This window comes from Rattus norvegicus, chromosome 7, assembly GCF_036323735.1.
Source record: "Rattus norvegicus strain BN/NHsdMcwi chromosome 7, GRCr8, whole genome shotgun sequence".
Lineage (NCBI taxonomy): Eukaryota > Metazoa > Chordata > Mammalia > Rodentia > Muridae > Rattus > Rattus norvegicus.
In genome coordinates, this window is record NC_086025.1 from 131,061,991 (window position 1) to 131,077,621 (window position 15,631).

At 43.3% G+C, this 15,631-nt stretch overlaps 1 protein-coding gene and 1 non-coding gene across 24 annotated transcripts in view; one reads left to right on the forward strand and one right to left on the reverse strand.

Moving 5' to 3' along the window:
* Positions 1 to 15,631, reverse strand: part of Senp1 (SUMO specific peptidase 1) — a 63,590-nt gene that overhangs the window by 19,754 nt on the left and 28,205 nt on the right. For 14 of the 23 annotated variants that reach the window (XM_039080358.2, XM_039080359.1, XM_063264361.1 and 11 more), the window contains 6 exons: positions 7,529 to 7,632; positions 7,175 to 7,446; positions 5,575 to 5,629; positions 3,073 to 3,150; positions 1,187 to 1,225; positions 148 to 232 (listed from right to left, as the gene is read on the reverse strand). In XM_039080358.2, coding sequence (XP_038936286.1) covers positions 148 to 232; positions 1,187 to 1,225; positions 3,073 to 3,150; positions 5,575 to 5,629; positions 7,175 to 7,446; positions 7,529 to 7,632 — 633 coding nt within the window. The other 9 variants (XM_063264363.1, XM_008765850.4, XM_063264362.1 and 6 more) reach the window with 4 other exon arrangements.
* LOC120093995 (small nucleolar RNA SNORA17) lies at positions 10,789 to 10,914 on the forward strand. The gene has a single exon (XR_005487696.1). It is a non-coding gene; the product is annotated as a small nucleolar RNA SNORA17 (small nucleolar RNA).

Consider the following 15,631-nt stretch of genomic DNA (forward strand, 5'->3'; position numbering starts at 1 on the left):
CAGGTTCCTTGCAACTGGAGTTGCTGGTGGTTGGGAGCTGCCCCCTGAGGACTAGTAATGGAGCCTGAGTCCTCCTCCACAGTCAGTGCTGTCACCTGCCGAGCCCCGACTTTGGTCTTAGGACTGCGAGGTTTTATGAGGTTTTACCTGGTTTTGAAGCTGTAGGGCCAATGCCTTCTGCTCTTCAATCTGGCGCAATCTTTCCCGGGCTCGAGAGTCATAAACACTAGTTCTGGGAAGTGAAAGCAACACAGCCAGTCAGAGTCTCAGCACCGAGCACATCTCTGCCACAGCAGACAGCCGTGGTCAACGGAGCTCACAGACACAGAAATTCCACGCAAACCTCACCACAGTTACATGTCAGGATACAGTAAGACAACATGGTAATTTAAACTGTTTTATCACCTTTACTGGGCTAATTTATATATAATTAGTGTGACTTCTATGGGTATTTGTAAATACGTAGTCCGATTTCAAAAGCATGTCTCCTAATACGACCGGTGAGAGGGAAGCCTTACTCTAGACATCTAAAGGCAGAACTGAGCCCACAGAGGAAGAGCACGCCATCAAGGTGGCAGCTTACATAATACTCACTGAGACCTACAGAGACCCAGGGCTGCAGACACTCAACAGGCTTTGGCCTTGAAACTAAATGTTTTCAGTTACTCCTCAAATGCTCTGATGCTCTACAGTTTATGTAACGATAAAGGCATTTATTTTATTCTTTACATAGCTACTTTTGCAATATTTTCCAAATCAATTTAGCTTTAACAACTGTTACATAGTTGAGAAATACAGAGCCAGCAATCTACCTGACACCAGTTAAGAACCCCAGAGGACCTGGGTTCAGTTCCTATTACCGTTTCGTGCTCACAAGCGCACATGGTTCGTCTGTGCTTTCAGTTCTAGGGAATCCTACACCTGCTTCTGGCCTCTGTGAGCACTGCATGTACAAGATGCATACACAGGCATGCAAAACACTGACACACATAAAATAAAAGTAAATAAAATCTGAAAAACTAAATACTGCAACTCTAGGAGAATCTTAAAAACCCAATAGGTAAAGAGTACAAATAGGAATTTCTTACTGAGTAAAAACAATTAGGATAATTAGCTAGCTGTTTGATTTCTTCCTAAATGAAAAGGAAATGAGAAGAAAAACATAGTATCAAAACCAGCAACTTACAATTCTTTGATCCAAAGCTCTGCCTGGAAGAAAGTAGGACTATGGGTGGGGAAGAAAATAAGCAGAAGGGGTTAGGGAGAAATTCCAACATTTTTACAAATAAAAAAAATCATTTCAACAGTCTGTAAGACTCCTTTGCAATTATAGAATAAAAAATATCCAATTGACACAAAGTAACTAATTTGAATTTTAATTGAATCTACTAAAAAGATGACCTAAAGATCAGAGGAGAATGAAGTTCAGTCTAGCTCTCAACTTGTATGAGAGAATAACGTATGTAAAAAAAAAAAAATCCTTCTTTTAAGAGGACATATTAAGATAGAAAATTACTGTTCCCAAATGATTCAGGATGACAGAATTCTTAAAAGATTTAACCAACTCTTTAAATTCTTGACTTCCCAATGTCAGTCAGAACACAGCTGTTAGAGGACATGTCCTAGCTGTGGTGCGGCTCAGCCCTAGCACACACCTTCAATCCCTCTGGCTGGAATACAGACATGACCTTAGCATTCATCTTTAATCCCAAACAGGGAAGGTAAAGTTAGTTTGTAGGGGAAGCACCCATGTTTGAAAGTGATGTCTAATTGAGTGGCAGCCAAAGGAAGAATCAAAGACAGATTTGACAGAATAGGATATGCCCAACTTTCACGAGGAAAGGAAAGGGAAGCTACTTAACAATAGAGTTGAGAGGGAGAGTAGAGCAACACAGAGGGAGGAGGAGGGGGGGGCGGCAGTTTTTACTGGGAGAGTTTCAGATAGAAGAGAGAACAAAATTGATACAGGTAAAGACAGAACAAGCAAGAGAATGAGAAGAATTCAGAAGACTAGATAAGACTGTTAGAGTTAGTTTGAGAGCAAGTTGAGCAATTCAAAGGCCGAAAGAAAAGCCTGACTGAATAGTCAGGTGGAAGAGGAGTTTGAGTTGAACCAGCCAGCCAAAGATCAGAAAGAACTGGGAAGAGGAAGCTTAATCAGTAGCAATTCTCTGAGGCTGAATGCATTTTAAGCCTAGATAACACTGTATGGAGGCTAGAAGCTTAGCTTCCTAGGTTAGCAAGACAGAGGTACAGAAAGCCCCCAGACAACACTGACTTCAGGAGAGTAAGTTACATTTACACATCTCCAATCAGATCTAGTACATAGTAAAGATCTCCATCCACACAATATTGCACATCAAACTGGCTAAGGAGTCACTGAGCTAAGGTGGAGACGTGGCGGGCAGCCCTGCTGCACGGGTCACAGGCAGTCCATTCCACAGGCTCTTGTGCACAAACCCAGTGAGGAACAGAAGGAGTCACAGGAATGTTAACTGTTCCGACAGCTTTCCTCCCTCTTAACTGCTTTACCTCCTTGTAAATCTCTAACTAAAAGACCTATCACAGAAGCAAATACAAGAATCTAAAGGAGACCTTTGTGGTCCTCAGAGCAAGTAAATCATTTTCTGATTCTGAGCAAGTCACTCCATCTCTATGGGCTTCAGTTTCAAGATATGTAAAATACAGTGTGGTTAGAGTTCTCTTAAGTCCCCACTCGGCTATAGGCTGTGACTTGGTAATACTGTTGTGTCCCCTCAATGTCATTTAGGTTAATAAGGGCTAGTCACCTTTGGCACAATAAACACCTGAGAGGGCAAGAGAGACAGAAAGCCTGAGAAATCATCAGTAGCAGTATAGTTCTAGTGTGACACACAAACACACAAAGACACACAACCAAATGAACACAAGAAGATATTCATAATATGATGCAAAGAGGTAAAAAGAATTACCCAAGATTTCACATAACAGGTCATAAATTTGTCTGCACTCCTTATTAAAATACAAATTTCATGAAAATACAGATTTTTATCTATTTATAAACGACTGTATCCTCCTCAAGTAGAATACTACCTGCTAGAGAGCAGATCCGTGACTGCTGAATAAGGAATAATGTAGGGGCAAGTACTTCTCTTCAATGGACTGAGGTATCTGTTGGCTCAGGAAGGACAATTATAAGAGAAATTGCATTTCTAGTGAGATTACACACAGCAGGAAGAGCTACAAGCATTCTGAGCACAGGTGATCCTAGTGCCCTAGGAAAACTGCCTTAGTGCTTTTATATATTGCTAAGCCTCATGAGATATCCATATTAATTAATCTTTAATATAATATGCAACATGAAATTATTACTCATACTTTATGGAAAACCAAACAAAACCATGCTGAGGCCCAGAAGGATACATTGTACTGGACAACAAGTATTCTAAGTCTTCTCTGTCCAATCCCAAAGACTACATTTCCTCATGCCTCTCAGTGTGCGAACACGTTAAGCAACAAGGAGAACCAAGTACTTGGACCACAGGAATGCCTTCTAGCTTTCTTGGATGTCCACTTGTTAGGAAAGATTTATTTACTAAACACCCATAACACTAAAACTATCACTGGGTGGTTTAATGCAAAGATATAAGTGGTAAAAACACAGTGAGGCCGAGTGTCTAATGTCATCTGGGGCTCAGAGTCACCACCTAGAAAAACTACCATCTGAATCGGATTCTGAAAAAGTAAGAGTTCATCAGAGATCAAGGAAAGAATGGGAACTGCAGTCAGAAGAATCAGGAGTGTCTGAAGTAGAGGTGTGCACACCACATTCCAGAAGGACAGGGTGAGTCCTCACTGGTGGACTGAAGTAAGAGGCTGTGGCCAGAAGCTGGCCCTAAAGGCTAATCGTAATGAGCCCAGCCTTGGGACAGCAGCTTAGCTTCAGCCACAACTACTACTCATCCCCTCATCCCTCCAGCTCCCTCTTCAACAGCTCCCTCTTTTCTCCTTCCACCGACCCTTCAGGTCATTCCTGGGAGAAATCCTCCATAAAGGAAAGCCAACACCAACTTCTTCTGGGAGAGAATGAGAGAGAGAGAGAGAGAGAGAGAGAGAGAGAGAAATACATCTGTAAGCACTAAACGCCTTAACTATACATTCGTTTTCCTTTCTTCCTTTGAACTAGTCTGGGTTCAAACTCACCGTTAGAGGAGGATGAGGTGATCCTCCTGCTTTGGCCCTGTAAGCATCCGAGTCACAGGGATGCACCACACAAGCCTAGGGTAAGTTACTCTTCATACAGTACAGCGTAAGTAAGGTCTTAACGCTCACACTTTTTTTGGCAAGCGAGGTTCAGAATAACATGAAGGCCAAAAAAGCTACAAGCGGAAGTCAGACCTGACTCTAAACACCATGCAAGAAATAACAAATCCAAACCATTCGTTCTCCTCAAAGAAGTAACAGAGAAAACTTTGTAGAATACCCAAAGCTCAGAGTAAATAATGGCGCTGCCAAGCAGGGGATGGGCTGAGACAGAACATTGTGTCACCTGCAATCTTCTCCCAAGAAACTGCTACTGCTATCTTCCTAGTAGGCAGATTGCCAAGGCTTTGTATGATGAGGACAGCAGTGTGAATGACTGTCACAGAGAGCGAGTGCCCACACCTCCAGGAAGTGAAGTTGTAGGTGGAGGAGCACATTTAAACTTGGATTCACACCAGTGTCAGACAGAAGAAACTGTGATGTTGAGACAAAAACATATACCATATTTACAAACCAACAAGTCTAGTATATCGAGATATACAAAAAGATCTTTTTACAAACATAGCTCCTGCCAGGCCGTAGTGGCACGTGCCCTTGTGCCAGCACTCTAGAGGCAGTGGCAGGCAGGCAGATCTCTGCGAGTTCCAGGACAGCCACGCTACAGAGAAACTGTCTAGAAAAAGGCAAAACAAACTGAGTCAAAACAAAAAGCAACGCCTCCCATCCCAACTCCCACAAAAACAAAAACAAGACAACAATAAAAGCCACCAAACAAATACAGTTCCTTCTTTGACTTCAGTCAGCTGCGGCATTTGATCGCAGACTTGTTCCAGCCTTCTTAAGTAAACAGGATTGTAATCCGAGTGTCGCTCCCTTCATTTTTCTTCACAACATTGACAATTACCACTTTTTGCTCGCTACTATTTTGTAGCCTTATATAAAATGCAGCTCCTTGAGAACAGGGAGTCTTAGTCACTGCTGCTGTCCTGATGTCCATATACCAATACCAAAACCACTGTGGGTTCTCAATAAAGACTCATTAGAGGGAAGCGTGCGGGGGAATGTAAGATGTGTATGTGAAAACGTTCTTTTATATCACACTAAGGCATCCTGCCTTATTGAGTTATCCTTCAGGTAATTTAACAACTAAGTGGTCATTAAACACCTTTATTGATTAGATATGAATTTTAGAAAGCTAACTGTGGCTGCAGCAAGGAGGGTAGAGCATGGACAACTTGGGATGGTGCACAACAGAATGAAGAGAGTGAAGACTGGATGGAAAGAGAACAGGGGGTGGGGGTGGGGTGACCACTGACCCTTCCCTAGGTTTACCTGGAAGCTGGCGTCTGAGATTCTTTCACTTTGAGTAAAATCACAGAGTCTGACCCTAAACAAAGAAACACAAGAGCATTTCATTGTTAGTAAGCCAGCACTTACCACCCGCCTCTCATGGAAGTTTAAGCTTCTACATGCTGTCACGTTATAGATACATCAAAAGCGTAACATTAAGAACAGGGCAAACAGCAGCAGCTAAGGATACCATTAAAGACGGAAAAGAGAGGAAGAGCTCTACTTGTGCCTCATAAATAAAGAACCATTTAGAAACACAAGCTTGTTTGTCCAGCAGCATCTATCCTAAGGCTGTGCCTGCTGCGATCCCTCGTCCCGTTTCTAGGGAACAAGGCATGTCACGAGTTTTAAGTCTTGAGTCCATGATAGAAGATACACGAAATTAAAAAGAAGGAAAGGAAAAAAGGGAAGACGATAACACAGGTAGAACCTATAAAAATCATGGCAGAAGCACAGACTTGACCACTGTGTATTCTGAACGCTGAGAGCAGGGTTCATGACCTTCTCTAAGGGTGTGACTGCGCACTCACTCACACCAGAGCAGGCCGCAATGCCACGCCCGCACGATGTTGTTCCCGTCCAGTTCCGTCTCACTATCCTACTTCACCATATACATTTCTGAGGTTGGAGAATTTTTAATTTTAGATTTTTGGAAAATAAGATAGTTCTCAGTAAATCATTTCATAAAATGTAATATAAGCAATGTATAGTTAAACAGTGATACCACCAAAAGTTGAATCCCCAAGTAAGAAGTTTCAGAAAGTGAGTAGGGTAACAATAGCAATAACAGTAACAACAACAACGACAACAGTAAATCAAATGAACTGAGAAAGGAGGTAGGTGCTGTGTAGGTCAAGAGTCCTACTATCCAACCACTTAATCTAAACCTTGCTTTCCATTATAATCTGAATACGTATTTTAAAATGAGGATAATTACATAACAAAATCTTTACCAGCACCAGTGCTTAGGCCAAGTGTTTAGGTTAGCTCAAAGTCAGGCAGGAGATTCTTGTTTCTAGAATGTTCAACTACTCTGAAATGCATGAAGCATCTATCAAAACTGAGAGACAGATGACAAATCCTTGACTAATGTCTGAAAGTTCACAGAACCCCAGAGAAGCCCCCACGTGCATTGTACAGTAAAAGAAACAAAATGCGGTCCCTGGGGCAGTGGGGCTGAGTGGGCTTTGACTCGTCTCAGGAAGTTAACACATAGCATGGGAGAGGGTCCTGTAACCCCAGCCTCTGTCTGGTAAGACTGTCCTGAGTTCAAGGCCAGCCTACCACATAACAAGTGCCCAGCAGGCAGGGGCACATACATGGACACTTTTAAAAAAATAAATAAAATAGTATAGCAAGTCATTTGTATGTAGGGGGAAGTAACAACCTTTAAAGAAGGGGGAGGGAGTGTGAGAGAAAGGAGATGAGAGGAATGACTTTGACTGTGGGCTTGGTTTCATCATGGTATAGCTACCTGGGCCACATGCACTTAATTAAAATCCACTATGTCCTAAGCTATATGCACTACGGTTTTGCCTGCAACAGAGCCAATGACAGCTGACTGACGGTTAGCACTGTTTACCTTCAGACTGTGGATTTGATGCTGGTAAACTGTCTGGCTGATGAGGTGCAGAGAGGTGATGGTGAAGAGCGGAGTCTTTGGATCCAAAGGCAACATCTGGGGTACCAGATATCAGGGAATGTGCACTGTGGGACAACTGTTCCTGTGCAGTTAAAATGCTGGCAGATCCAGAGGACGAAGTATCAGAACCAATGACATGAGATGCACAAGAGTTCCCGTTTCTCAACAGTGAGTCTTTCAAAGAGTTCTTATTGGAACTAAGACACCGAGACCTAGTAAAAGAAGGGTATGGTTTCAATATCAAGTAACACACTGTAGAGTTAAGTTCATATGAAAGGAGCGTTTGTGACTCACAGATGTAAAGGGAAATGTGTGGTGGGCTTGGCTACGGAGAACTGCTTCCCTGTGACCATCTGCAGCAGCTGCCTGTAGATCTCCTTTTCTTCTTCTTGAACTGTCTATGAGGGAGAGAGAAAAACATCTTAACCTTGTCCAATGAGGCAAAGACTCCTCAAATGGACATGTAGGTCTCAGGCTTTCTGCCAAAGCTCTAGCAGTCCTGAAGATACAGAGCTACCGTGTGTTAATGACACTGTCGAGGTACTGTGCATGGGTGAGCAGAGTCAGACAGCAGGGCCTGGGAAATCATGGTGAGCGCCAGTGCAGAGAAGCTATGGACTGGGAGCCAGAAAGCCAGGAAGCATTTATCTAATCACTCACATTATGATGAGTCCAGAACTACAGCTTCTAAAGCAGAATCCTGAGGAACCCGTGAGTCCCGATGCTGCCTTCTAAAGTCCTGAGGAGAGAAGCTGAGTCAAGGGCCACCGGAGGTACCTTGCCAACAGCTCCTTACTCTATGCAGGTGCAAGAATTCTTTAAAGATGGTTTCTCTCTCCACCACTCATCTACTTATTTCTCACTAAGTCTCAATTTAGTATTTTTAAAGAATAAAGCAGCATATAATCTGTAGGACTTACTGACTTGAACATTTACTCTGCTCTAGTCATTTGAGATTCACAAATTGAATAAAATAAATTTCCGGCTTTTGTGGAGTTTATATTATAGTTATTACCAAGACTGTCAATCAAAAGCTTGTTCATGGCATGAGTTAAAGGGCAAGGGAGATAAAAAGCGATGGAGGCAAAGAGCAGGAAGAGGCGCCATCTCTCTAAAAGAAAAACCTTTTGGCAGAAACCTCAACTAAGGGAGGAAGTTAATGATGACCATAAGGCTGAATATACCCGAACACAAAGCCCAAGACAGGAATTGCTTGATGTACTCAAGAGCCTTAATGTCCATGCAAAGGAAGAGCAAAACGACGAGGTCACTGGGAGAGAGAAAAGGAGCCATGAGGACCTGCACGTGCAAGGCTTTACTCTACACACAAGCAATACCGACAAACACAGCCTCAGCGCGGCTCAGCCTAAGTCTCATAAAGCGTCGTAGTTCCACTGTGCTAGGGCTCGCACCGTGAGGTAAGATATGTGGCACTGTTCAGTAAGAGCATGAGGGGTTGGGGATTTAGCTCAGTGGTAGAGCACTTGCCTAGCAAGTGGAAGGCCCTGGGATCGGTCCCCAGCTCCAGAAAAAAAAAAAAAAAAAAGAGCATGAACATTTTATGTAATTGTAAATGCTGGTTAAAAGCAGAATGGACTAAGTAATTCTGAAAGTAAGCAGACACTGACGCTTTTCTCCTGAAGTTCACTGTTGCTGCACGGTAAGCTCTAAGCCAACTGCCATTATAAAGCCCTCATCTACCAGATACACCTCGGTCCTGAAGCATGACAACGCCAACCATCCTGACAGCCGAAGCTAAGCAATGAAAACGAAAGGAAGAACTAAACAAGCTTTTGTTCGGCAGACAGAGATCCCAAGGGGCCAGGGTCCTGTAAATAAAGGGCTGGAGCGGCAGATTTAACACTGGCCAGAGAGGACCCGAGGCACATCTCTGGCCTTGAAGAAGTGATATCTTTGTTTTCTGTAAATTACTCTTTTCCTATAACCTTGCTGCTCTATTACTTTTTTCTTTCGTAGACTCCTGTTTTACCTTCTAGTTTTTCTGACTTTTACCTTTATTAACTTTGAAGTTCCTAGCATATTCTACATTGTTGCTGCCTCCCTCTTTCCCTATGTTCATGGTCTAGCAGCTATCCTTAACTGTTTCTTATCTTTGTTTTCCTTCTGTGTCGTTGCTGTCTTGGCAATTTGATTTTTCCCTTCTGAGTTATATAAGGATGAGTCTCCAAGAAAAGGCTGCTCTTCCTGAATAAGACCATAAAGAAATCCATCTCAGGCCAAGGGCAGAGCTCTCGCCCAGTCTGCACAGGATGGGAGGAGGCTACCCAGGAGCAGCTGAATGCCTTGGGGCAATGGCAGCTGCCTGTAATTCTAGTGTTCACGAGGTGGAGACAGGAATTCCTAGAGCAATCTCGCTTGTCAGCCTAGGTGTTCAGGTAAGTTCTGGGTTATCTGAGAGATCCCACTTCAGTGAGTAAGGTGGACTGCTAAGGAGACAGGATAACTCAACAGTATGGAGAAATACAAAAGTGACCTAAAGGAAAATAAGAATTGTGCACAAGCTGAATTAGAGTGGAAGAGAAGAAAAACACTATTTTCAGGTGGGCAGTGGTGGTGCTCCCCTGTAGTCCTAGCACTCAGGAGACAGAGGTAGGTGGACCTCTGATTTTGAGATCAGCAGAACAGCCGGTGCTACTCAGAGAAACCTTGTCTCTAAAAATAAAACATACAAAAAGAAAAAGAACAAAATTTTCAAAACATGTATGTATTCCAATAAGCTGGAAAAATCCAGAAGGAATGTATGCATTTTTGGATACTTATATGACCTAACAAAATTAAATGAGGTACAACAATACCCTAAACAGATCAATAATGACACTGAAGCACTAATCAACGTCTCCTATCAAAGACGGCCCAGCACCAGACACTGACCATGAATCCTTACGGACTTAAGAACTAACATCAGGGGCTGGGGATTTAGCTCAGTGGTAGAGCGCTTACCTAGGAAGCGCAAGGCCCTGGGTTCGGTCCCCAGCTCCGAAAAAAAGAACCAAAAAAAAAAAAAAAAAGAACTAACATCAATGTTCTTCAAAGTAGTCCACAAAATAGGAAAGAAACGTTCAAATCTGCTCTAGAGCCAGTGCTACCCTGAGACAACTGGAGGTAAGGACACAGTAAGAAAATGATAGCCAAATTCTTTTTCCTTTTTTTTTTTTTTTTTTTTGGAGATAGGATTTCTCTGTGTAAAAGAGCCCTGACTTTCCTGAACTTACTTTGTGGATAAGCCTAGTCTTGAACTCACAAAGATCCACCTGCCTCTGGAGATAATAAACCAAATTCTTTGATGAACACAGATGTTAAAAATCCAATAATTTTCAAACAAAATTCAACAACACATTAGGAATACTGTACACTATGACCAAGTTGGTTTTATTCCAGTGAGGGAAGGCTAGTACCGCCCACAAGTCAGGAACATCATCATTCACAACAGAAGCAAGAGTATGTATCACATCATCATTTTAACAGCTGCAAAGCAGGTCTGACCAAGCTCAAGGCCCTTCACACTAGAAGCCCTGAAGGAAAGGAGTCTCATACCACATAACAGAGGTATTTCAGATGTGACTGCTGTGCCACATGTGTGTCAGTAGGTGGCAGAGGAGAGGATGTCTATGCTCAGTGTTCTGACCTGTGGACATCTGAATAATTAGTAGCTTATTATTCCCTGGAAAAAGAGACCCTAGGACCACTACCAGCCTGGCACCAGGGGGCCTCAACAGGGAGCTAGCCTGAGATGACTACCAATCCGGTGCAAAGCAGGCCTGGTTAGGCTTCCAGGACAGGACGCAAGCCTGAGACTAGGAGAACCCTGCCAGGAGCCAGACAGATGGCCACTCGGATGGACCAGTAGAGGAATGAGACTGAAATGACCACCACAGACTGGTGCCAAGGAATCCGGATAGGAAACTAGCCTGGTATGAGCACCAGTCTGCCACCCCCAGTCCTGGGGGTAGTACGTATCAGGCTCGAGATGACACCTGCCCGGCACCATAATGCATGAGCAGGGCATAATCATTCCTGAAACAACCCCCAGACACTTAGAGACCACAGGTGCCACTAAAAGGAGCAAATACGGGGTGGAGAAATGGAAGAGAAAGAGAAGCAGAAGGATGTGGGCACAATGCAGAGACAGAACTGGAGACTTGAGGGTAGTGAGAAACAGTCTGATATGAGTAGCTGCTGATGCTACCTATGCCCATGGTGGGTGGGGTCCTGGCCTGTGCTGACACTGGGTGCCACGTCTGGGTCAGTGGTCCTGCAGCAGCAGAGGTCTGTTATCACCAAAGGCTAGGCAGATGTCCCTGGTCTGGGCTGCCATTGGGGACATGTTGATGTCTGAGGACTGTGCAAAGCTTGCCCCATTCCTCACCTAGGCACCATAGGATAGCTGGCCCTAGAGGCATGAGAGCAGGAAAGCTGACTCCACCCACAGCCAGCTGCCTGCCTGGGTTGCAGGTGAGCTGGTCTCACGGGTGTGGGTGAAGGAGAGCCAGCCTCACCTCTTGTCTACTAGACAGTGGTGCAGCAGAGGGAGAGATGTCCTCCTCCTTCCTATCCCTTACCATCTGTGGCAGAGGGAAAGGTTGGTCCCAGAATTATGAGAGTGGGAGAACTGGCTATGTCTATGTCTCACTGGCTACAGCATTTTGCCTTGATAGCAGGGTAGAGATGGCTCTGGTTGTGGGGGTCGTAGATGAGCTGGCCCTGAAGCACGAGAGTGTCAGAGCTGGTGGGCTGCCCATCTGACAGCTCTCAGGCCCACATCCAGGGCTTTCAATCGGTCCGCCCCAACATCTACCCCATCAAGGAACTACTGGAGTGCTGGTCCTACAGATCCAAAACTATAGGATCTCCACGGCAGAGCAACAACAGGACTTCTGAGAGGAGTCCCAGTGAGTAGGAGTCAGAGGCCTTGTACCAGACCACCAAGTCACTGCAATGAGCATTTGCAAGCAAAGAAGTGTGGACAAAAGGGAACACAGTGGACACACTGTGACACAATGCAGCTTTCACAATGAGATATTTTTTTCTGTTTCAGGGGTGGGGGAGAAGTGTAGAAGGCAGGTGTGAAGGTAGGGGGAGATAAGTGGGACTGGGGTATATAATGTGAAGTTCACAAAGAATCAAATAAAATTTTTTTAAAAAGTGTATATAAACCCTATAGTTTTTATGGGATATGTTGAATGGGGGAAAACTAAAGGTATTTTTTCTAAAATTAGGAGCAAAACAAGGGTTCTCATTCTTACTGATTTCTAGCTAGAGTAGTAAAGTAAGAAAAAGAAAAAAAAAGTATTACAAATAGGAAAGAGGGGTTGGGGATTTAGCTCAGTGGTAGAGCGCTTGCCTAGCAAGCGCAAGGGCCTGGGTTCGGTCCTCGGCTGGGGGGGGTGCGGGGGGGACGACAAAATAACAAATAGGAAAGAAAGAAATCACCAAGTTACCGCCACTTGCTGATGATAGGATCCTATACTTAAAAGACCAGAAAGCCTCCACTAAGAGACTTTGAGGCTTGCTAAGTACTTGCAACAAAGTAGCAGGATACAAACTGAACACGCTCATTGCCCCAGCAGCCTCTGCCAAAGTGGCGGAGGAAAAGGAGTCCTATGTATGTCTGCTAGCCAGGCTCCTCACCTGCCAATGCAGCAACCTGCTTCCTTATACATTCGATGGAGAGACAGCAGAAAGACCCATACTGTCCATCAGTTTGCTGATGAGTAAGATAAGAAGAAACCTATTTAAAGAGGAATTTGCCTGCACTGACACTGTAATTGAGCATCAAGAGTGCGGAGAAGTAATTCAGTTACTAAGTGCCCAGCACAAGAACATATGCCGGTTCCTGAAAGACCCTGGATTAGGGATGATCAGATGAAGGCTCTAGGATCTACGTGGCTGCTCACGGAGTTTAATTGAGGATTTCCTTGCTCGAGTAGAATTTCCCTTCTGTCCCTATTACAAGTTTATACACCCTCACAGCTTGTAAAATGTAACCATCTGGGGTCTGCTTTTATATTTTTATATTTTTTATAGTTTTGGTTGTGAGCCTAGCCTTTAACGGCTGAGTCATCTCTCCAGCTTTTAATTTAATAATTCCTTCATGTAATAAAGTGAAAAGAGTAGGGGTTGGGGATTTGGCTCAGTGGTAGAGCGCTTGCCTAGCAAGCGCAAGGCCCTGGGTTTGGTCCCCAGCTCCGGAAAAAAAAAAAAAAAAAAAAAAAGTAAAGTGAAAAGAGCTAATAACAAAAAGCAAAAAGCAAAAACAAAAACAAAAACAAAAAAACTTTTGGAAAACAATTCAATCCCAGAATCCCAGAAGCTTCAAACTCACAAATGGGTAAGTGGGATGGGGTGGGATGCGGTGGGGTGGGGGACGACAAACACAGAAACCATGGAGGGATAAATCAAACCAAATAGGTTCAAGATTCCTTCAGTGAAAACTACAGAACAGTAAAGAAAGTGAAGACACACAAAACAGCAACAACTCCCATTATTTGTGGATCAGAAGAACTAATATTGTAAAATTAACTTTTACTGAAAGTGATCTATAGAGTCAATGAAAACTCCATCAAAATTCTACTGTTATTCTTCACAGAAATAGAAAGAAAACCTATACTAAATTGGGAATGGTGGCCCATACCTATAATTCCAGCTCTTGGAAATGGAGGCAAGAAAACCAGGAGTTCAAGGTCATCTTTGGCTACACGGCCTAAGCTCCATAAGAACTTTGAAACTTTGTTTCAAAAAATGAAAGGGAGGGGGGCTGGAGAGATGGCTCAGTGGTTAAGAGCACCGACTGCTCTTCCCGAGGTCCTGAGTTCAAATCCCAGCAACCACATGGTGGCTCACAACCATCTGTAATGAGATCTGATGCCCTTGTCTGGTGTGTCTAAAGGCAGCTACAGTGTACTCATATATAATAAATAAATAAATAAAATATTAAAAAAAAAATGAAAGGGAGAAAGGCAAATGGACAAACCAGCCGACTGACCTGAAACTCATGTGAGCATTAAATATATTAAATAAGCTAATTTTGGGCTAACACAGCTGCTATGGCCGCAGAACCCCTGTTGTAAAGTTACACTAAAGCCATATGACCAAAACCAGCATGCTACTACCAAAAATAAGACAGATCAACAGAAGAGGCCATTCAAAAGTAACTCCACAGTTTTCAGTCACTTGATTCTCAACGAAGGACAAAAAACACTCTAAAGAAAAGTCTGTTTTAACAAACAGGTCTATAAGTAGCAGTGTGAAACTCGATCCCCACTTCTCCTGCTATACAAAACTAACTCAAAACTGATCACAGAATACCTGTAAGATTGAAAAATACCAGAGGAATTCTGAATTAAAAAACTGGGCTGGAGGTGCAGCCCAGTGGCACAGATCTTGGTTAGCTCAAGGCCTTAGACCTGACTCCCAGTACTGAAAAACAGTACAATCTCCAAAAACATCTCAATAAACAAACAAACAAACAAATAATAAATAAATAAATACATACTCCAATTATAAAACGGGCAAATGAACAGACGACAGTCATCAAAAGAACAAATAATAAATACATAAAATGTTCAACAACTTAACCATCAGAGAAATACAAACTACCATGCTGTGTAAAGGAGGCAGGCCAGAAGGAACTCCAGAAGACCTGCACTCAAGACCTGCCATACCACCTACCAGCCAGGTGACCCTCCCTCCTCAACTGTGAGGTATGAATACAAACTCACCTTAGCTATGGCCCGGGTCAAAAGCACTCACTTATTCACTATACTAATAAAAAGAGAGCACACTGCCAAACTCTCTCTACAGACCCAGTCACAATTGGTAAGACACCATGTAAGTGTGTAATGAACAGATGCAAACCTCTTGCTGTGCCAACTATCTACCATCTCACCGTGTTCCACCCTTTAGGTCACTGAGTGAAAGGAACAACTCAAGTATCACCAGAACAGCTTTCTTTTAAGAAAGTCTATGACCTCCAAGACTCTACTCTTAATTAATAGAAATAAATAAATTTAACTGGCTTTAAAAGAAATTATCTGTATGTGCATGTGTGTGTGTGTGCAAACCCATATGTAGAGGCCATGTTAACCTTGGGTCTTGTTCCTCAAGAAGCTATATCTTTTTTGGAACAGGGTCTCTTACTGGCCTGGAAGTCATCAAGTAAACGCAACCAATGAGCCAGGAAGGGCCTGGCACCTGCCTGTCTCTGCCGTCAGGAGCCGTAACAGGACAAGCTAACCACTAGCAGGTGATCCTCCTGAAATGACTTCGCTTAGATTACATCTACCACACGCTCTGACAGACAAGGCCCAGGGGTAAATCATTTCAGGAAAGATTCCTGCTATTAATATGCCTTTCCTGTTGTTATTAAACATATAATAA